General features: G+C 37.3%; 1 protein-coding gene across 1 annotated transcript; it reads right to left on the minus strand.

The window, feature by feature from the left end:
• Positions 1–1,558: 1,558 nt before the first annotated feature.
• Positions 1,559–3,695, minus strand: LOC139849568 (uncharacterized). The gene is made up of 4 exons (XM_071839206.1): positions 3,209–3,695; positions 2,396–2,890; positions 1,890–2,047; positions 1,559–1,777 (listed from the first exon to the last, which is right to left on the minus strand). The coding sequence occupies exons 1-4, from the start codon at positions 3,693–3,695 to the stop codon at positions 1,559–1,561; spliced, it is 1,359 nt and encodes a 452-aa protein (XP_071695307.1).
• Positions 3,696–24,462: the final 20,767 nt, after the last annotated feature.

Genomic DNA, 24,462 nt, shown 5'->3' on the forward strand with positions numbered 1-24,462 from the left:
ATGTTTTATCTCATGTATTAGTTGCTTCCGCTATAGAACATTGCTATTACGTAGAAGTCAAGCCGAGCACTGTGACCAGAGTTAACATTCCGTTAACGGATTTTGACGGGATGATATATATATATATATATATATATATATATATATATATATATATATATATATATATATATATATATATATATATATATATAAAATCATATAATAACTATGACATGTTTGGACTTATTTGACCCATTACCTGTTTCGACCTGTTACCTTAACCGACTCACCCTAACCCCTTTGGACCCGTGTAAAATTTTTACCCGTTTGACCCGTGACCCATTTCAACTCAACATCGTTTTGACCTGTTACCCAAACTGACCCAACCTGACCCATTTGCAAGGTAATATCATAACATTATCGTTTCAATAAGCATAGACTTATTACTATGTTGAAGTAGTTATGACACTAGTTGAAAAACAAAAGGAGTTATGGTACTGTTGCGGCATTAAGCCCTTTAATTTGTTTGTAACTTGAGTTATCTTATAGCTGCAAATTAGTATAACAAATATATTTACTTTTGCTCTTGTAATATTTGAGCAACCTATCAATTTTGAAGTTGTAGATTCTAAGTAGTGTTAAGAGATAATTTGTATACTTGTTTGAATACATAAAATATAATACTGTACAATGTATGGTAGCCTTTATAAAAAAAAGTATTAATGTCACAGTCTCTTCAAATCGACCGCTAACTTGATGTCTTCAAATCGATCGCTAACTTACAGCCTTTAAGCCAATTTTCTTCTTCTTAATATTCAAACACAAATCAAAGCACATACGTAGTACTCTCTCCGTCCATTATTTATTATCCAGTATTCAATTTTAGGATTTTCCAAATTAATTGTCCATTTTCATAAAAGAACAAGATAAGAATATTAAGTCCTATTATACCTTTAATGTTTTTGTTTATAGTTTTTGAAAAGCATGAAATTTTATTAATTTAATAATAATATACAAAACAAAGAACAAAAGCAATTTGGGCCGCCTACATACATGAGGAACCCAAATCACTCAAAGATATTCTAACACACGACTAGTTTATTGTTTGCAAAGATAGCAAACCAGATCGACACAAAATGAATTTTCAAACTGTTTTAAGATAAATGCTAGGGTCATTCAACCATCTTAACCATTTAAACTTTCTTCCTCTTGATCTTTGTGATATTCTTAAAAATATTTGACTTGAATCTCGTTCAAAATCACCGGAGTATTCCATCATTTACCTCGAAAACCATGTTGTTCCAATTTCTCCAAATAAAATAAGCACACACCCATTCGACCGCTTGCCATACTTTTTTTACCAAAGCATAACACTGAGCTTGAGGCATTACCACGATAATTATCATTGGTGCTAAGATTATTCATGTTGCCAAATCCCCACCATGTATACACACGTTCCCAAACCTCCATAGCATGTTTTCAAAAAATAAGGCAATGATCCATGGACACTAGGTCACCATCACATAACGGACATCTAACATTATGTAAGTCAATTCCTTTCTTATTGAGTCCGGTCCTAACGGGCAAACGTTTCTGCACATCGCACAAATATCTGTAGCTTTTTTGGAACTACTATATTTTTCATTGTTTCAAGAGCAGAATTGTTACCCGAATTTGCTTGCTCATCGATAATAGAGGTTAGCCGTTTACCCGAATTTGCTTGCTCATCGATAGCAGAGGTTAGCCGTTTCACAATAAATATCCCATCATGTGCCAATGACCATCTCACAAAAATCTTTTTTCATGTGATCGAAGTTAAAGCATGATAATAAGTTAATTAGTGCATTAAGTTCGCCCTTTGTTCTCCTAGAAAGAGTGCGTAACCATTCCCACTTTGTAGTTAGAACAACAGCAGCCACATCAATACGATCCTTGACCAATGCATCCTCTTTGACTTTAAATCTGTACAATCTAGGGAACATAAAACCGTAGTTTGTTTCTTCTGATCCATAGCTCAACCCAGAAAGACGTTGAAGCTCCATCACCAATTGATTTAACGAAAGAGCTGCAGAATCGAATGTTCTTCTCTTCTAACTCGATACCTGCCATAATGATGTTACGCTAAACACTTGAATTTGAAGAGTGAATTAAATCATTCTCCAAACCCAAGCCGCCATTCGAGCCATGAATACTTCAAATGATTTTAACTCATAGTGAATCGGTTTCGGTTTTAAACCTCCACCACCACTTACCCAATAAAGCCAAGTTTTTATGCTTTGGAGACCCAATATTTAAACCCCATTATCGAAGGATGAAATGAAATTATCCCATTTAACCCACAAAATTTTAGTACCCTAATCTGACCCGCCCCAAAAGAATATTCTCCTTACACTCTTAAGTAATTTTAACACACCTGCCGGGGCACGAAAGAGTGAGAAGTAATACAATGGTAGACTATTAAGGATCGATTTAATAAGAACTAATCTTCCACCAAAGGACAACATACGCATTTTCCAATCTGAAAGTTTTACTTTAATTTTGTCTATAACCTGATTCCAATAGTTTAGTTTCTTCATCTTCACGCCAATTGGTAATCTAAGGTAAGTGAAGGGGAAAGATCCCACTTGGCAACCAATACGACTAGCCACTGTGGTTACCTTTTCATGACTAACATCAATACCATATAGACAGCTTTTTTGAAATTTGACTTTTAATCCCGAAGCCAACTCGAAGCATTTAAGAATATTCTGAAGGCTATATGCATTTGACCGACTCCACTCTCCTAAAAAAATGGCATCGTCCGCATATTGGAGATGTGAAATTAGCACTTTGTCATCTCCGACTTCTACACCTTTGAAAAACCCTTTTTCTGTTGCTGCTTTCGCCAAAATGTTCAACCCCACTGCAGCTAGAATGAACAAAAATGGCAATAACGGGTCACTTTGTCGAACACCTCTTCCCAAGGAGAATTAATTTGTAGGGGAACCGTTCACTAAAATAGAAATATAGGCAAAGTTTAAGCACGAAAGTATCTATTTTCTACGTTTAGATCCGAACCTCATACACTTCATTACCTCAATTAGAAAAATCCAATTAAGACAATCGAAAGCCTTTTCAAAATCAACTTTGAAAGAATACCCTTTTGTTTTTTGCTTTTAAAAAATCAATTATGATCAACGTACCATACCGAATAAATCCGCCTTTTAAAAATCACTTTGTTCCGTACCTACAATAGATGGGATGATTCTTCTAAGTCGATTCGATAAAATTTTGGCAACTATTTTATGGTAGCTTCTAAAGAGACTGATCGGATGAAAATCACCAAGACCTAGCGGATCAAATTTCTTAGGAATTAAAGTAACCAAAGACGCATTGCACCTCCGTGAAAATTCGTATTTCTCCCAGAACCATTTGATTGTTTCAATGAGTTCGATTCTGATAACCTTCCAGTATTTCTTGAAGAAACGCATGTTGAAACCATCAGGCCCCAACGTCTTAGTACTCCCACAGTTAAAAATAGCACCACGAATCTCTTTCTCATCAAAAGGTGCCTCTAGTTCTAAAGCATTATCGGATGAAAGTGACGGATAATTAAGATCCTCCAAACTAGGTCTTTCAATGTTAGGCTCTTCAAAAATTAGTTTATAATGCATGAAGATATCATCTTTGATATATCTTGAAGATTCATTCCATACTCCATAGTTTCCTTCCATTATCATCAAGCGTACCGGTTTCAGCTTTCAATTCTAGATTAATCGATGTACTCTTTAGAGCCTCAATTTTACCATCTAAGTTATTAAATTCTTTTGCTGCTCCACTCTTTCAATACTGGCTTGACATTCTTTAGTTTATTCCTGAACATACAGTCTTTGCGATTATTAACAGGGACCGAAGTGGCACAGGCATCATGAATGACCTTATCAATACCCTCACCGTCAAGCCAAGCATCAAACATCTTAAACGTTTAGGCCCAAAGTTAATTTCCTCATATTTTAACATGATTGGACAATGGTTCGAGTGTTTCCTTTCCCATGCAATCGCCGTAAGATCCTTTCACATAGAGTAGAATTTATCAAAAACAAGAAATCGGTCAAGTTACTAAACTTGAACCCTGTTGGTTAGTGATCCAATGATAACATTCAAATGTTAACCACTTTGTTTTGATGATGACACCAAGTCTTATGTTCTTAAACAACATATAGTACAACACAAGTTCACAAGCCTACACAATCTCTAGCAAACAACCAACACACAAAATAAACAAGTCAAAAGAGTCATTTGAAAAACACTGGAAGAGCACGGTTAGGTCCACGGTCGACCGCAGTTCAGATCGTGGATGCCCTGTACCTTGGTTCTAAGAAACAAGGTACACAGTCAATCCACGGTCTGCCGTGGGTCGACCGCAGTTTTCTCTATCCGAATTTTTGATCAAAAAGTGTTTGACTACTTCGGGGCATCTATAATCTACTAAACTTTTCTCAACATACTTAAATTAGTTGTCTCCTTCATATTCAAATGAGTTGGTCACTAAAACACTAATCTTGGTTAATCACACTTAATGACGTCTTAATAACACTTTTAGCTTGTGATTAGTGTTACGTACATAAGTATTGCTAAAAGTTCTTTTTCAAAGTCATCTTTTTAAATCTAAATTAAATGATTTGGATGGTTATTAAAGTCCCAACTAAAGAGATGCTCTCCACTTGATTAACCAATAAGCATTACTTATATGCTTAATAAGAGTTTAGTGTAAACACCCAAAAGTCTTCATGTGACAACAAATGGGTCTTATTTGGCTTGTTGCAAGTAACCAATAAGGTTAGATACTTACATCAAAGAAAAGACAAGTTGGTGAAGACATGGATATGAGGTTTGGAATGTACTGTTTTATCTCTTTATGATTAGTGTAACTCCCAAAGATTCTTCACAAAAGTTAAAATGGTCACCTTTAGCTTGTTGCAAACAACCAAACAAGATAGATACTTTCATCCATATCTGGACAAAGGATTGAAGACTTGGGATATAAAGTTTGGAGTGAAATGGTTTGTCATGAGACAAAAATCAGCATTTACCTTTTTTAGTAATCAATGACACAATGCAAGGACTATGTGACTTTCCTTTTTTACAAGCTCATGTCCGCTTCAATGAATACATCCAAAAGTATAAGATGAAGGTTAAGGACTTCTAGGTGTATTAAGAATCTTTTGAAAGCTCTATATTAGGTAAAGAAGTCAAAAATTCAAAGAAAAAAGAGCTCCAGCGGATATATTGAAAAGTTGTCTAGAATGAGCTAGGTCGATGCACGGTCGACCGTGAAGTCAATCGTGCACCATCTGAGATAAATTTTACCTTCCTATAAATACCAAAATTTTCCAAACTTGAAGACCACCTCTTTCCAACACTCTTCCAAATCAATATGAGCTGATCTCGTAAGCTTCAACAACACATCTTTAGAGATATCGTAATTAAGAGAGAAAGAGAGATTCTTCTTAATTAGTAGAATTTGTGTAAACTTCAAAGCTTAATTTTTATCATTTGTGAGTTTGTAAACTACATTCTTCGATAGTAATCAAAGAAGTAGTATAGTTCTCTTTGGAGAATTTATAATAGTGGGTGACATACTAGCTTTAGGTTAGTTCTTGTGGTAAGAACATCATTGTACTTAGTGATCCCTCTTCCTTAAAGGGAATTAGGAAGATGGTTAAATTTCTAGTGAGAAATTTGGTGCTTGTCCAAGGTGAAGAAAAGTGAGATCTAGGTAGTCTTTGGGGTGATCGAAGATGGTGTTGATGTAGCTTATTGAAGAGCTTTTGGTGTAGCTGGATCTCCACCATATTTGGAGAAAGCTAGTGAAGATATCTCTCGATTAGTGAATCGAGGAGTGGATTAAGGTAGATTAGTTAACATTCACCCGAACCACTATAAATCTTTGTGTTTGTGTTCTTTACGTTTATCTTTTGCAAACATACAATTTTATTTTAAAACTCATACTTTGGTCTTAAGACAACAAAAGTAATCGAAAAAATTTTAACAAATTACTAAGGAACTATTCACCCCCATCTAGTTCCTTACAATTGGTATTAGAGCGGTTGCTTTAATCTTTGCTCAAAAATGTTTTTGTCATGTTAAAAAACTATTTTGTGCAAAAACCTAAGTCAAAGATCTTGGGACTAAGCTCTACTTGTTTGGAGAAAGCAAAAGAGATTTTGGATGAGTTAGTCTTGAATTACGATAAAAATTTTCATATGAGAAGCAACTTCAAGACACTCGTGTGATGTGGAGTCAAGGATCGAACCCGAATGCTCAAACTTACATCCATTACTTTGAGAAAAAATACCACCATTCACATGCTGAGGTAAGCTTGCTTGTTTTTAATCTATTCAATATTTGTGTATTCTAAATGTTGTGATAATTAACAAAACTATGATTGAAAAGAAAAACTTGAACAAAGAAACATGTTTTTGAATAAACCAAGTAAATTTTTAAAAAATAAAGTATGTTAAGAAAAATGTGGGGTTGGTTCAAAATCACAACTATAGTGTACACAATAGAAGCTCATTGAAAGTTGCCATGAAACATAGGTCAATGCAATGTATGTTATAATTGAAATTACTTGTGCCTTGAATCCTTTCATAAAAAATTACATGAGTTATTGCTTGATGTGGTTGATTAATTGATCTTACTTGCTAGAATATGTAGGTTGTCACACATCTTAGAGTCTTAAGTAATAGACATAATTATATTAGACTCTAAGCATCTCAATAAGTGTTCTCGAAACTCATATAATCATACAAAAGGTTACTTAGTGGTAATAATAATTTGAAACTATTGTGACTATTTTGAACAAGAAAAAGAATTATCTTTCTTAAAAAAAATGACAAAAAATGGTGATATAGTAAAAGTGATTTTTAAAGTCAAAGATACCAAATGATAAACTAAACTTGGCTTTAAAAGGCACCTTAAGTGAACTTATCACAAACCTTTCAAAAACACTTTTTATAAAACTGAACATTGTGCCAAACCTGTCAGCGGTCGAACCTACGGTCGACTGTGGATTGACCGCATAGGCTCTGATCAAAATGTGCTTTCGCAATTTTAAGATCGGCCCTGGTTTGAAACTTTTAGATGTTGAATCATTTTAAAATGATTACAATATTTGTTTTACGTTGTTTATTGGTAAGATATAAACATTTGCTAATGTGAAGCTAATTATCGTCATTAAACGACACTTGTTTTAAGGTCAAGTTTTTAACCCGTAAGTGTTAGTGATTTTCAAAAAACTATAAGCGTACAAGATCAATTATTCTCACTCAAGACATGAAATTGGTTTGTCGAATTTTAAAATATAAACATGTCTAAAAGAACAATAGTCTACTCCTTGAGAAAGGTACAAAGATGAGTTATCATGAGAATATATTATGCTAACAATCTCGGACCCAACAAACATTGGGTACCATGTTTTGTGTCTCTAACAAGTTGTGGGTTTGTTAACAAGTGTGGTGGAAGACGATATAATCAAAAGTACTCAAAACTCATGTCCATGATAAATATGTCACACCAAGCACAAAGAATATGATGATGGTGACGTAATATTGATGGACATATTTAAGGAATAATCATCGGTGGAGGTAACTTTACTTACAAATGAAATACTCTTAAAAGTGTGCTATTTGATTTCAATAAATGTTTAATATGCACATATCTTAACATGCTAGTTAAGTCATATTTCATTTAAGAAAACATGTTACAATTAGGTAGAATGTTTATATGCTTGCAAGTGAAAATGGTGAAAAGATAAAAACATGTCAACATATGTTTTTCAATATGATGGCATATAAGAATAGATCACACGACCATAAAACTAATCATTAGAGATCTACCTAAAAGTAATATATGATGATCACCAAGTGAGCTAACGTGTTAAAAAATCATTCTTAACAAAGTAAATATTTGAGAAACCATGATAACTAAGAAAGGATAAATGACAAGATCATAAAAAGAATCATAACAAACAAATCTTAGGAGACAAATTAGATCTCAAGTGTGTAGTATAAGTTCTCCATTTTCTAGGTATAGTATAGATTTCCAAAGTTCAGCTTTGTAGTCTTACTAAATGGGTTGTATATGATTTCTATCATATATGGTTAATGAGATACATTTGTGATGATAGAACTCATTCTAGGCTAGCGCTTAAAAGATATTATTCTTGTCAAAATTGCTAGATAAAAATTGATAAAAATTGTTAGCTAAACGCATAAACGTTTGTTGAGTTGTTAAAATGTCTAAAACACACTTAGACATATTAGGACGGATGATTGTAAATATTTGAGCTTAGAAAACTTTAAGAATAACTAATGCTCTTAATTTCTAAACTTGAATTAGGTTTGTGTCAAACGAACACCTAAAACAAACAAGTGAGATGAAAAGTTTCACTAACCTTTTAGATGAGTGCTAAGGTATTAGACACACCTATGGAAATCAATGTTATATTATCACTCAAAGGTGTAGGTGTGACTCTTAAGGTAGGTACGTCTCTAGGATACTCTTTGGAAATCAAAACCTTACAAGGTCTAAATAAACATCCTAGTAGGCTAAAGGAATAATCAATCATAACACATGAAAAGTTCAACACAATGTGATTTATAGTTAAGAATGTCCTTGAACTAGAAACTAGAACTAAACTATTTCAATTATCTAGTTTAACAGAATCTAATCACATTGAAAGGAAAAAGAGAAGTTGTTGAAACTAATCATAATAAAAGAATATCAAGAATGTATGATATCATCTTATGTATGATCTTAACATAAGAATGAATGTCAAGAATGCATATATACATGAAAATGCATATTCTCTACTACCACCACATCTTTTGATAGAATTAGGGCATTCTTACTTGGTCATGCATGAGAAATGGTAAAAAGCTTGCAATACATTATTTGCTAAGAAGTATCAGATTGAAATCTTAATTATGCAAATAGATGTTCATAACTTGGTCATTGATCCAATTAACCATTTTCCTTTTGATAAGTTCTTTGAACTCATGGATGATAAATTTGAAATATACTTGATAGAGAAACTTGAATGCTTTATTGTATGCTTTACACTCTAGGCTTAACTCTAGGCTTCCGCTCTTTATACACTAGGTGTAAACTGCATAATCTTTGTTTTATCCCTCATATGTGCCATATATGCTTTCATTGCTTGTATGATTATGTGTGAAACATCTACTTGTTATATTTGTATGTGCAAATCTACATGTCATACTTGTATGCTCATATGATTATCATGCTTCACAACTTGAGTTATCTCTCTGAAACCTATGTTGCTTGAAATCACCTTGAAAAATGTTACCCTACACACCTAAGGACCATTAAATTGATAATTGAATTCTATTTGTGGGGGTATTATGCTTAATATTTACGACATCCAACATGCCATATATTTTTCATCATGCTTATGTGCTTACATTCTTAATATTTATTAACATGTTGAAAATTATGCTAGGATGTTTTTATGCTCATGATCTAATAGTATGTTGACATGATGATAATTTTTTTAGATCATAATTGTTGAGTGCCTGATAAGTAATTTGGTATTAACTTGCTTACCATGACTTCTGTGAGTTCTTGTTACGTTATATCATTTAAGTGCACTCTGGGGCTATATTTGAAAAGATAACTAAATAAGAAGTGATTTAACGTATATCATATTTTGATATTAATTTGCAAGTTAAATGCCTACATGATCTACTTATTTAGGATATGGTCATCAATATTCATTCCAGGGAACATGCCTTTCTTCGATTATCATGATTACTTGCTTGCCATGCATGATTGATACTTGTAGTGTGAATTCTAATTAAGTTTATTATGTATGATTACTTGTTTTGATGTGATATATGCTTGCCATAATGAAAATTATTCTTAAGTTCTATGTATGCATATATTTCTAACAATGCATGTGAGACTTCAAACGCATTGTTATGCTCATCACCCATGCAAAGGAAAATTCAAATATGTCACACTTTTGAGCCGTTAAAAGGATCTTTCGAGAAATCTAAAGGGCTCTATGAATCATGGATATCATGTGTCTTGGAGATTCAGATGATGGTGGATCGCTACTGTGTAGAAGAGTGGTGTATGTGCATTAGTTGGTTTATGCAAAACCTCTTGGTTCATAAAGGAACAAACACATGTAGCACTCTCTCTCTCTACTACCAAAGTTGAGTATATAGCGATTGAAAGATCATGTTCTCTGTAGCGACTCGACAAAATCGTCATTGACGGCACCATTAACTTAGGTCCCGTTACGTGGTCGTAGTCCCTAAATGAGACGCGTTTGACCAAAATTATGTCGCATTCATTTGAAATATATATGACTTGCAAAGTTTTAAGTAAACCAAACGGTTCGACAACATGTAAGTTTACAAAAGTTATAAAGTATAATATAAATAACTTGCAACATAATATAAGTTGAACAATCACGATTGCTATAAATAGCCTAAGTATGTATGCTTTAAGTTTGAATCCAAAGGTGCTATCACTAGCGTATGCATGTATGCTTGACCCCAAGCAAGTAATCAAAGTATACGGAAGAATGTATCAAGTAGGCAAGTATGAACCTGAGAAACATGTAGAAAACTGTCAACGAAAAACGTTGGTGAAATCATAGTTGTATGTATAAAGTATGTTTTGAACCACAAGATTAGTATAAATCGATTATCAAGCGTATACATCTCAAAAGATGTTGTTTGTATCACGAGCACCAAATTACCAAAGCTTAACTGAATCTTACCTCTGCATAATAGTGTTAGAACCTACACTATATTCCGAAAATACGTTTCATTCATCCGAATGAGGGTTCGTCAAACCCGTATGGCCACACAACATAAGTTCTCGCTTACACCCTACAAGTGTAACTAATGATAATTGGACTTGAGGATTTTTGTTCTGACTCGTATGTATCTTTGATTTCATATTTGTGTTCAAAGTATAAAAGTATGAAAGTATAAAATGTATACAATGTATATGTTTCTCAGCCCACGATTTAAAAGTATAAAAGTTATCGAAAAGGTGGGACTATGATCTCACCTCGAGTGCATGAGTATATAGGTACTTCACAAAGTAAATGTGTACATGAAAGTTGCTTAACCTTGACCCAAACTAAATGAAATTGGTATCAAGTTGGAGAGGATGAAGAGAGGATTCCAAAAGTACGATTTGTTTTGATGTTTGCTTCCTTGAATAGATTTGGATGATGATTATTTGTTGAGAGGATTTGAGAGAAAAATGGAAGTATGAAGATGGTGGTGGGTGATGAATGAATGGTGGGGAGGATACTTTGACTAGTTGACTCTCTTCGCCAAGTTTGGTTACTTGGCACAAATAGTCCCTCGAGTTTGGAAGCGCGTGTGTGAATTAACCTCACGAATTATTTTAAAAACGCTAGAGTAAACGGGAGATGTTAAAATCAAATAACGGAAATATTACGAACATTAGTTAACGAAAGATACGAATTTAGATAATGAAAGATATTATCTAAAAAAAAGATGGTGTTAAAAATAAATTTAACGGAAAAACGCGGGATGTTACATTACCTACACCTTACAAGAAATTTCGTCCCGAAATTTAGTTGGAAGTAGTAGTGGTTGTTTCTTCCTCAAGATCTTGCGTTGCAAATTCTACGAATAGGTGAAGGCACTTCCTTGGGCATTTCAACGAACTTTGACAGTCGGGATTTCACGTCGTCTCAGAGTTTGGTTTCACGATCTATAATTTCAACCGGTTCTTCTATGAAGTGGAGTGTATCGTCGATAGTAAGCTCATCGAAGAGGATAACAAGTTCTTGTTTCGCAAGACACTTCTTTAAGTTTGATACGTGGAATGTAGGATGAACGGAGACTCAAATGAGTTGGAAAATCTAAACGGCTAGCAACGGGTCCAAAATGTCCCAAGATTTCAAACAGATTAATGTATCGTGGATTTAGCTTTCTACGTTCCCGAAACGGATTAAACCTTTTCAAGGTGCGACTTTTAACATTACGCGGTCACCCACTTGGATTTTGAGAGGTTTACGTCTAACATCGGCATAGCTCCTTTGGCGACTACGGGCCGTCTTGAGCCTTTCTTGGATTTTAACGATATTAACAGTTATTTCATGAATGGGTTCGGGCCCGGTGGTTTGCTTGTCACCTACTTCGGCCGAACGAATAGGAGAACGATATTTGCGGCCATATAAAGTTTCGAAAAAAGTGGCGTTAAGACTCGAATGATAGCTATCATTGTAAGAGGAATCAATTAAAGGCAACAATACAAGTTCGTGATATGTTTTTCTAAGATTTGAATCATACGTTTACTTGGTTCGTCGGTTGATGGATGATACGCGGTACTCATGAATAATCTGGTTTCCAAAGTTTATTGTAAGGCACCCCAGAATTTAGGAGTGAAATGAGCATCTCGATTCGAAACGAGGTACATTCCTTTAAGATATATTTGAACAAGTTTGCTAGGAATCAGAAACGTTTGTTGGAATAAGTTTCTTATCAGTTTCTGAAAAAGTTCGTTAGGACTATTCACCCTCGAGGCGAATACTAGTATAACGTGAAGAGTCTCTCTCTCCATTGAGAATTTAGATAAAAGATTTCCTTATTCGGATGTACGAGTGTAATATGAGAGAAGTTTCTGACTCGATGTGAGCATATCAAGCGTTTCATAGTTCGTCGATAAAAGTGTGCAAAGACGAGATAGTATACACGTGTAACATATGTTTGAAGTTGAAAGAATTTGTCATTCATTCGGAAGCATAAATATGATTCGACAATAATCGAAGGTGTGTCCCCGGTATGGTTGTTATCAAAATTCTCGGAGTTTTCGGATATCCAACAAGAAAAATGAAGTCATGTACATGGCACATGGTGGTGATTAGGTTGATCGAGTCCAAGCACCATCACGTGTCATTAGAACTTTGGTATGACTTACCGTAATATAACCACGTTGATCGAGTGTTGTTATATTACGCTAACTCATACTTCCATTCCCACATCACTCCATAGATTCAAGTTCGTGTAATCATGAAGATTTAAAATGAACAAAGTATAGCGACATCACTAAAGTGACTCGTATTTAATCAAAAGAATCTGTGCAATTCTGAAGAAGCGTTTCCCGAGGGAAGTGTATAAATGATTGTTCACGTCAATGCGGTTCAAGTCAAACAATAATGTCTTTAGGCACGAAAAGGGTAACAAATTATGATAACGAGTAGTACGCAGCCGTAGTGATAAGTAGTGATGACGATACTCACCTAGAGTAGTGGTGGTAGTAACAAGAAGTAGTAGATAGTGAAGAACACCGGTGTAACATCGGTAGTGGTTAGTGATTGCCATGGTGGTGGAAACTGTATAGTACCTGTGGATAGTAAGCTGAGACGGTGGTGAATAACAACATGGGAGACAGAGTTCCCGAACTAGTATAACTAATGAATTCATCATCCTCCTTACGCGTATGAATCTTGAATTCACGTGTATTACTAGAAAGTGGCAGAATACGGGTTCGTATGATGAAAGCTTGGTACCAGTAAGAAGTTTTCCTAAGAATAATTCAAGTATAATGCACAAGTAGTCAAGTAAGTGCTATATATAGCAAATGTATGTCAGAATGCAATGGCTAACTATCCGGTTGTAGCCTAGATTCACTAATGCGTCCAAATGACTCTGTCAGACACCCTAATGCACATCCTAGATCCCTACAACCAACGCTCTGATACCATCTGTAGCGACCCGACAAAATCTTCATTGACGGCGCCGTTAACTTAGGTCCCGTTACGTGGTCGTAGTCCCTAAATGAGACGCGTTTGACCAAAATTATGTCGCATTCATTTGAAACGTATATGACTTGCAAAGTTTTAAGTAAACCAAACAGTTCAATAACATGTAAGTTTATAAAAGTTATAAAGTATAAATGAAATAACTTGCGACATAATATAAGTTGAAAAATCAAGATTGCTATAAATAGCGTAAGTATGTATGCTTTAAGTTTGAATCCAAAGGTGCTATCACTAGCGTATGCATGTATGCTTGACCCTAAGCAAGTAATCAAAGTATGCGGAAGCATGTATCAAGTAGCCAAGTATGAACCTGAGAAACATGTAGAAAACTGTCAACGAAAAACGTTGGTAAAATCATATGTGTATGTATAAAGTATGTTTTGAACCACAAGATTTAGTATAAATCGATTATCAAGCGTATACATCTCAAAAGATGTTGTTTGTATCACGAGCACCCAATTACCAAAGCTTAACTGAATCTTACCTCTGCATAATAGTGTTAGAACCTACACTATATCCCAAATATATGTTTCATTCATCCGAATGAGGGTTCGTCAAACCCGTATGGCCAAACAACATAAGTTCTCGCTTACACCCTACAAGTGTAACTAATGATAATTGGACTTGAGGATTTTTGTTCTAACTCGTATGTATCTTTGCTTTTATATTTGTGTTCAAAGTATAAAAGTATGAAAGTATAAAATGTATACAATGTATATGTTTCTCAGCCCACGATTTAAAAGTATAAAAGTTATCGAAAAGGTGGGACTATGATCTCACCTCGAGTGCATGAGTATAAAGGTACTTCACAAAGTAAACGTGTACATGAAAGTTTCTTAGCCTTGACCCAAAAGAAATGAAATTGGTATCAAGTTGTAGAGGATGAAGAGAGAATTCCAAAAGTACGATTTGTTTTGATGTTTGTTTCCTTGAAAAGATTTGGATGATGATTCTTTGTTGAGAGGATTTGAGAGAAAAATGGAAGTATGAAGATGGTGGTGGGTGATGAATGAATGGTGGGGAGGATACTTTGACTAGTTGACTCTCTTGGCCAAGTTTGGTCACTTGGCACAAATAGTCCCTCGAGTTTGGAAGCGGGTGCGTGAATTAACCACACGAATTATTTTAAAAACGCTAGAGTAAACGGGAGATGTTAAAATCAAATAACGGATATATTACGAACGTTAGTTAACGAAAGATACAAATTTAGATAATGAAAGATATTATCTAAAAAAATGGGGTTAAAAATAAATTTAACGGAAAAATGCGGGATGTTACATTCTCAAGGCTTTTGTATGAAACAAACTTTCCTCTATTAAGGTACCACTTCTTTCGAAACTCATATATGTGTGCATTCTCTTGCTAAAATTGGACTAGTCAACCTAATAAGTGATTATTTGAACACCAATTTAGCTTTAATCATTACATGATAAGTGATTATTACATGATAAGTGAAATATTAACATGCTCTATATGTTTAGGTTATACATATGTTCATCACTAAGTATACAAAGAGATATACTCTTAGTTGAATAATCTGAAACTTAGTTTATGATTTTTCAATGATAACTTATCATGTGGATAACGTTCGACTTATCATATCTGCCTTATTGATCACTATTACTTGATATGCTTCAACTAGTATGCTCATAATGTTGAATAGATGTGCCTCATACATGTTTTAAGCTTATATATAAATAAGATCATTATGCATGATTACGTATATTAGCTTCAACATGCTACTCTTACTTATATTCTTGTAATATGTATCCAACATGCTATGCTTATGATATGTGCCATATGTATGCCATGCTTGTATCCTTACATGCTTGTTTGAAACTACTATGATAGTATCTATAGTGTTGCATGATATGATTACGTGAGCTACTCTTACTTTTTTTTCATGCTATGTTATGCTTGTGTTTTAACATGCTTGTTTAAACCTACTTTCTTTCATACATGATCTAGCATCTAAGCTTATAAATATGATTGTTATGCATGATTATTTGCTTGAAACTTGATCTCATGTATATTAGCTTTTGCATGCTACTCTCACTGATGTTTCCACTTAGTGCTATGTACAATATGTATACCATGCTATGCTATATGGTTCTACATGCTTATTTAAACCTACTTGCTTCTATACATGCTTGAAATTGGTAGAACAAGTAGAGTAATGTTGGTACTTTATAATAGTGTTTCATGATATACTAAGTCTTCTGCTCTCTAACAATATGTGGTGGTTCATACGCATACCCGACTAGCTCGTGTAGCGCATCAAATAGCATCGCCACAAGAGTTGTAAGAGACGCACGCTTAGGCATGTAGCGCTAAAGTGACAACTATAGTGCTGATCCCATCTTTGCGCATTGGTGACATTCACATGACAGGCAATGATGTAGCTGACAGAGGACACCTGGTAGATAAGAGGTTAAGTTCGACAAGAACACTTTTTACTTTTGTCGGGTCAACTCACTCAAAGATGTACTATTGGCAGGCCACGATCCTTTTAACCTTATTATGTGGCAGTAAAAGACAAGAAGTATTGCCTTATAAATAACAGACTTCGTCCACAACACTGGGAGGATTTTCACTTTACACACACACACACACTATCAACAATAGCGCATAACGCTGCCTTACCCGCGCTACCGGACTCACAACATATTACTAGATACTCTCGATATACAGGTGACATTCTATGAACATAAATCCTATTCCCTGCGCGAGCCATCACTAACCGGATAACCCGTCGATGGTGGGTCTATGTTTAACCACCCCTACAGAGATCATCATCTCGTGAAGAGTTATTCACGGTACTCCGGACCGAAGAGTGAAACCCAATCGACCCTTAAATCCCCTTCTTTGATGTCAAGCATGGACCAAACCTGACCCAATCAATCTATGCTTGATCATTTGGCGCCATCCGTGGGACACACAAGTTAAAAGATTTTGATTTGATCTTTTTTCTGTATGTCCAATAAAAACTCGCTTGTTTCTTTTTGATACAGAAACAGGTGTTGAAATGACTAGCAAGCCAGATGTACCTAAACCTGCACAAGCGTGAGCTACCTCGCCCACAGGACGTAAGCCGACAATCAAAGGATCTGCAGGAACCTCCGACAGTGCGCCACCAAGGGGTGCGCAGATACCTCCTCTTGGTGCGCCCACATCACCTTTCAAGATCCCAGAGGTGATCAGGCCGATACCCTGGGCCTCGAACACCGTGAGCCTAGGGTTCACCCCCGCCTACCCAGCGCCTGAGGCCACACGCAGTAGCCCAAGTCACATTAGTAGTCCTGCCAGCCCATAAAGCACAAGGCCCTCACCCTCGCTCTCACCGCGAAAGGATGCCTCCCCAACAACACCTAGATCTAGTGCCACTACTTTCGCACAAGGACCTTCGCCCGCGGGAAGAGGCGCCTCCACCGAATCACCAGCTTGAACGCGCGAACAACGCGCTCTCAGCAATGCCAATCTGATCTATGCTTTAATGAATGATGTGCCGGATGACATGGTGCACGAATTCGAACATCCTGGGAAGGCCGAACTCATGATCAAAAACCTGTACGCGGGAATGAAAGGAGTACCCATGAAACCCTCTTTTGAAACAGCTCCCACTGGGGAAAAGTTTTCAGCACACATACTGAACCACGTCCCGACACCGTTGCCCATGATACCGCTCACCTTAGGGTATTACGATGGGTTCTCGGACCCGGATGACTTCCTGCAGAAGTACGAGGGAATAGCGCGAAACCACCGCTGGGCTGATGAAACAAAATGCATGGAGTTTCCTTCGCTTCTTGAAGGTGTGGCTCGATAATGGTTCAACAACTTTCCAGCGCCCGTTATAAGCTGTTATGATGATCTTCGAACGCGTTTTCTTCTTAACTTCCATAACATGCATGAAACTTGAAGGATGCATGTCGAATGCCATGACATCAAGCATGAACGAGGAGAGTCCCTGGGACAGTTCATCGATAGGTACTGCCAAGAAGTAGCCAAAATCCCAAACTGCGCTGAAGCGTTAAAGGTATCTGGCTTTATACATGGAATCTGCCGGGAACGCCACCTAGCGTTATGGCACAGGCTTTGGAAGCACCCTCCAGAGACACTAGTAGAAGCAATCAGAGAAGTGCACGAGCACATGCGTGCTGAAGAAGATACTACCAGGTACTCAGGTTACCCCGGTTCAGCAAATGGTCGGCGCGACGGCTACGATTCGCCAAGGGGTGGACGTCAGTCAGGCGGTTTTGGAAGAAATCAACACGACTCCAGCCCATACTGCCACCATGGTAACAATCATCACAACGATAGAAAACATCAACGAAACAATCAAGGGAATAACAACAACAACAACAACCAGCAACACCTTCAGAACAGAGACACCGACACAAGGGAAAACAAGCAAGCCTTAATCAGAAGCCTTACCAAGAGTCTAAAGGAGATATACGTAATGGAGCCCATCTCTAAAATGTATGAGAAACCTGCCCGCATGTCTGAATATGTGTGGCGCGATAAGTCTAAGTTATGAGACTTTCACGACGACTTTAGACATGAAACCAATCGTTGCAAAGCATTGGTTGATAAGGTGGTCGTTTGCCTCAAACGTAGAGAACTAAAACACTTGAAGCCGGGGAAGGATGAATCAAGTGGGTACAAGAAGGATAATGAGGGAGCTAAGAAGGACAAGGTTATCTATGTCTTTTCATGGGAGAAGAGGAAGGAAATTGAGAAAGAACCGTTACTGCCATATGAAACCCTCAAGGCGCACCTTCCACGCAAGCCTATTTATGAAAGGAAATGTGCCCCGCTGGTTGTTGAGGGTTACTTGACTGAGTGCGGTCAATACATTAACAACATTCTTATCGACACTGGTAGCTGTGTCAATGTTATGTTCTTCCACTAGTTTGATGACCTATCCTACAAAATGAAATGCAACATAATAGAGGTGAAGCAACAATTTATAGGAATTAGTGGGGACCCCGCATGGACAAAAGGGATACTCGGAGCAGCATTGACCCTGCAGGATGATCATGACAGGGAAAGGGAGCACACATTGGTGGTTGACTTTAAAGTGATACGTGCGGAATCGGAATACGACACTATCCTCGGGCAACCGGCATTATCACACTTTGCCATCAGCACCTAACTTTATCAAGGCATCATAACTCTACCTACCCCGCTAGGAAAAGCCACGCTAAAGTCAAAAGTAACAGTGGAGGACTAATATCGGCTAAAAAGTCACGTTTTTACCCCGGTATTAAGGCCCAAAAACAAGAAAGATTCGAACTTTATTGGTAAAATACCCACTTCGTCTGTTAGAATTGAAGAACAAGTAATTACGAAGATGGTGCAAAAAGAATCAAGAGAATCGGAGATAAAACGAAGATTCTAGAGCGAAAACGGTGAAAGACAAGAAATCAAGTTACAATCTAGGGAATCAGCAAACCAAACGGCTTGCCAAAAGGCCTGCCAAATGGCCTTCCTAGCTCACAAATGGCCTGCCACATGCCCAAATTAAATGGCCCCTGCAAACGGCTTGGTCTGGAAAACGGCCCCTGCAAACGGCCTGCCAAACGGCTTGTGAAACGTCCTGCCAGCCGTTTGCAGGCAAATTTCTTGCTTATTTAAAGGGTCTTTGTCATTCATTCCAACACACACTTCAATTCACTTCTTTTTCTCTCTTGTACAATATTATTCATACTTTCAAGGTCTTCGACTCCGTGTGGGAAACCTAGTACCTGGAAAAGAACGCCGAATATTGTATTAGGAGTGGTCTGGAGTTTGAAGTTGTCACTTTTATATTTGGAACTCGTTTAATCTACTGGTACTTCTATTCTTTATCTTTATATAATGTCTTCTATCATTATGTTCTATGATGTTGTTGCCATGATTAGCGAGTAGTTATCTTTAGTGTATGCTATGATGTAAGCAGTTATAAGGCCAGAATAATGTTATGGTTTGTGTATGTTGTTGAAATGCTTTCCGATTATTCTTTAAACTCAATCGCTTTTCCAACTAATAGAACGTAGTTATTGGCTCTGTTATTAAGAAGTCGCGAACCCCGAATCAGAGTACACTATCTGTGCCACCCCTTGGTAAGAGAAATCTATCAGATACAATGTAAGATCGACTGAAGCACACCAGTTGTAGTAAGTCTATCAAGCTTTAGATTCCGACTGAGGAATCTTTCATAGTGAAACATCTGACTAGACCCTTAGTACATTGTCGGTCTCAAACCATGCTAGTGTAGTCACCAAGCATATAAACTTCGTACGTGCATGCTGAAGCACAACAGTTGTTGTATGCTCTACCTCTGCTAAGTAAGGTCATGGAACACGGTCAGTGTTGATTAGTACACTGCACCATAATGCGGTCTCAAGCATTGCACCCCGCTTGAGGGATTCTTAGTTAGTTAAGGAACTGTTTGTTTAAACACATAAAGGATTGGACCGTTAGGATAACCGAATGTGTTCATGGAAGTCAACCTGACTTGGCCATGGTGTTCTTTATGGTTGAACTCTTTTTAAGGGCCTAACTATCTTTTAAGACCAATCATTAACGAAAGCATTGAAATACATCACGTCTCTCGAATTTGGTAAACCCTGTATTCTATTATGCTTAAGAAAGTTTAGACCTTTGTGGAATGTTAATACGTCACCCAACTGAGTCGCTCAATTGGATGAGCCGTCTGAACATGTATGCCTGTACTCAGACTGCACGGGCGTCGGGGGTAAGGGACATTGCTGTCTATTCAGAATCTTCCAGCCTATCGCATTACCCAGTGACATGTCTTACGACATGGGTGTTTAGGACCAGTGTAATGAATACAAGGTCTCTGCCTATTCATGAGCCAGCTTTCCATAATCTCGGCAGAGTAACTGATGAAATCATAGTATGCACTTGCTTTAAACTTATCTGAATTACGAATTTTATCACATTTACTTTATCTGTCTTATAAACTAGAAAAGCCCAAAATTAGGTACCCACTACTCCTTCATAACTAACTTAAGCTTTAATATAGGTTCGATTCTATTGATATCTTAAAAATATGACTCTAGGTCGTACTTCCCTTACTCATAATATGGAGTAGTACAATTTAGGCCCCGCTAAATATAAATTTTAAAACAGTACCCCCCCCCCTCTTTGTGGCTGATTTTGACATGTTGCGACCTAACGACACCGCACAAATAACCGTCCGTTTCGGCCATATCAAGAGGGAAGCTAGTTTTTGGCGCCGCTGTCGGGGAACTGGTATCAGACAATACTGCTCTCTATCAAACCTATTCACAAGAATTTAGTGGTGTCTAAGAAAGATAATTATACACGGACTTGGTTGTTGGATTTTCCGAACAGTCTCCAATTATATTGGAACCAAAAGGATTCTGCCTCTCCGAAGTCGGCCTGGACACTTGGTTGTTGAATAGTTCGTGCGGAGCTCTGTTATCGAAATATCAGGTCAGTAGCCAGAACCAAAAACATATTTAACTTTAGGATATTTAGCTTATCTTAGACTAAATTAGATTACTTTAGACTACCTTAGATTAAGATTACCTTAGATTGCATTAGAATTACCTTAGATTACCTTAGAAGTTTTGTTTATCTGCTTAAAATTAAAAAAAACAAAAACAAAAAAAACAAAAGGTATACCCAGTGTATGACCCAAACCCGATCTAGACCAGGGCTGTTGTTATTCATACCTGATCCAGATGAAATAATCTCTAAAGCACGCAAGGAAGCATGAATCAGAAATCAAATGGCGTTATGCGTTACTTTAGCAGAAAATACCAAACCCTCGATTGAAGGTCGAGGAGGACCAATCAGAGTTCCAGATATTCAAGGACACTCGTTCGAGTTAAAACATCACATCATCCAGCTCATCCAAAATAGCTGTCAGTTTCATGGATTACCGAATGACGATCTTAATTCTCACCTTCAAAAATTCATATCTCTTTCGAACTCCTACAAACGGCCAAGGATAGGACAAGATATAGTCCAGGTATACTTGTTTCCCTATTCTCTCACTCATCATGCTCAAACATGGTTCGAAGGACTGGAAAAAGATTCCATCACGTCCTGGACGGAGATGGCTACTAAATTCTTAACCAAATATTTCCCTCCTTCTAAACAAACCAAACTAAAGAATGACATCATTAACTTCAAATAAAGTTATGATAAATCTCTTTACACTGCATGGGAGCTATTCAAAACCCTGCTGAAGAAGTGCCCTAATCACCATCTAGAACGGTCAGCTCAAATCTGTACCTTCTACAATGGTCTTACGGCAAATCATAGGACGACGATCGATGCAGCAGCTCAAGGAAATCTGATGAACCAAACCGCAAACGAAGCATGGGAATTGCTCGAGAATATGACAATGCATCATCATGACTGGAACAGTGGTGAAACAACTTCATCATCTTCTCCACTCTCTGCAATTAACAATCAAATGGAGGCCATCAAATCCCTTACGGATAAGATAGAATCTCTCGCTAAACAACTCGGAGAATTGAAGACGCAGCCGCAGCAGGTCAACCAAGCTCAGGCTTGTGTTAATTGTACCAACCAGCAACCCACTGTAGAATACCAAGTTGAGTACGAAAACCCTGACGGTTCAGTCTGTTACGTTCAATACCCAGCTCGTCCACCAAATCCCGAATTCAATCAATAACCTAGGGTTAATCAATTTCAACGAAGCAACTAGCCTTTTCGCTATCGCTACCCACCTTATCCAGCCCAACAATCTCAATTGTCCTACGATCAACCACTTCGACTCACTGGTCCAACAGTCGAGGAAAATTCCCTCACCATCTAGATTACAAAAGTAACTAACCCAATTTTTGGAGCTGATGATCAGTTGACTCAGTTCATTCAAGGAAAACAACAGCTAAATTAGAGAACTGTAGCCAGACAAGATAAGACGGAGATACTAATGAGAAATCAATTGGCTCTGCTCAAAAGTCTGAAGACGTAGCTCGGACAGTTATCACAGCGTCTTGAAACCCGACCACATGGAAGGTTACCCAGTAATACTATCCAAAATCCCCACATAGAGGAAGCTAAGCAAATGGATTTCGTAATCCCAGAGGAAGAACCACGGAGAAGGTCAGCTAGGCTCAAGAACAAATAGACATATACTCAGAAGCTGACCCCTGCAACTCCAGTTCGTGTACCCTATCCTAGAAGCCTACAGGAGGAACCATCCAAGCTTGATTCCTTCAAGCTTGATGGAAGATTCCTGGACACCATGTCCAAAGTTCCCAATCAAAACAGATACATCCGAAGGCTTCTTTCTACAAAGGAGAGGATACCAGATTCTAACAAAATTCCACTGAATGAAGAATGCCCATCATTACACAGAAACTCTCTACCACCAGTGCTAGGAGATACGGGCCGATTCATTTTCCCGTGTTCGATCTACCAATCTGGAACCATTCATGCACTAGCAGATTTAGGAGCAAGTATCAACCTAATCCCCTACTCTCTCTACAAGAGATTAGAGTTAGGAGACTTGTCACCAACTAAAATGACAATACAACTTACCGATCACACAATTCGATATCCTAAAGGCATAGTTGAGAACGTCATGGTGAAAGTCGACAAATTCTTGTATCCTACGGATTTCGTAGTAATGGACATTAAGGAAGACCTACACACACCAATATTGTTAGGAAGACCTTTCTTGAATACGGCTAGGAATGTCATTGATTTGTACAATCAAACCTCAATCTTGCGATCATGTGGGGAGAGCGTTACCTTCAAAATTGACTGACCCACCGATCTTTCTGGACAGGCAGAGATGTTTGCTATTTCTACCAGACGGATCACCTTCGATGATGAGTCTTCACCACCAGCCAATGATATCGAGATGGGTGTCGAATCACAATCTGTAGACGACCCAGAAATGGAAGAAAAGGATCCCATCGAAGAAATAGAGGAAGAGGAGCAATCTGAAGAGGAAGAGGAAATGGAAGACGTAAAAGAAACTGCGATAATACCCTCTCTAAGCATTAAGTGTCATGAAGAATTAATGAGGCTTGAGATGGAAGATCACAGTTTAATCATTCGTTTCAAGAAGAAGACTGACAAGTTTGAGGTTAAAGATATAGTAATTGACCCTGCAAGTATCAAAGTGGAGAATCAGAGTACTAAAGAAACCCGTTCATCAGACGAATCCCTAGAAGAACATTATACCGATGATGACGAGGAAGAGCAACATGAAGACATTCTGGATAATTCACATTCTCCAACCGAACCAGATCTAGGGGAGCCGGACTCTTCTTCTGTAACATCCCGCCTTTTTCCGTTAAATTTATTTTTAACACCGTCTTTTTCTTTTAAATAATACCTTTCGTTATTTAAATTCGTAGTTTCCGTTGACTAACGTTCATAATAATTCCGTCATTTAATTATAACATCTCTCGTTAACTTGCGTTTTAAAAATATTCGATCGGTTAAATCCCGCACCCGCTTTGAAACTCGAGGGACCGGAGTTGCCAAATGGGCAAACTAGTTGACTAGGTCAACTAGTCAACCCATTTCATCCATTCCATCATCTCCCTCATCCCTTTTCTCTCCATCTCAAGAACACACACACAAACCCATTCCATTCATTCATCATCTAAATTCAATCTTGGAAGCTCACAACAAATCCG

This window comes from Rutidosis leptorrhynchoides, chromosome 5, assembly GCF_046630445.1.
Source record: "Rutidosis leptorrhynchoides isolate AG116_Rl617_1_P2 chromosome 5, CSIRO_AGI_Rlap_v1, whole genome shotgun sequence".
Lineage (NCBI taxonomy): Eukaryota > Viridiplantae > Streptophyta > Magnoliopsida > Asterales > Asteraceae > Rutidosis > Rutidosis leptorrhynchoides.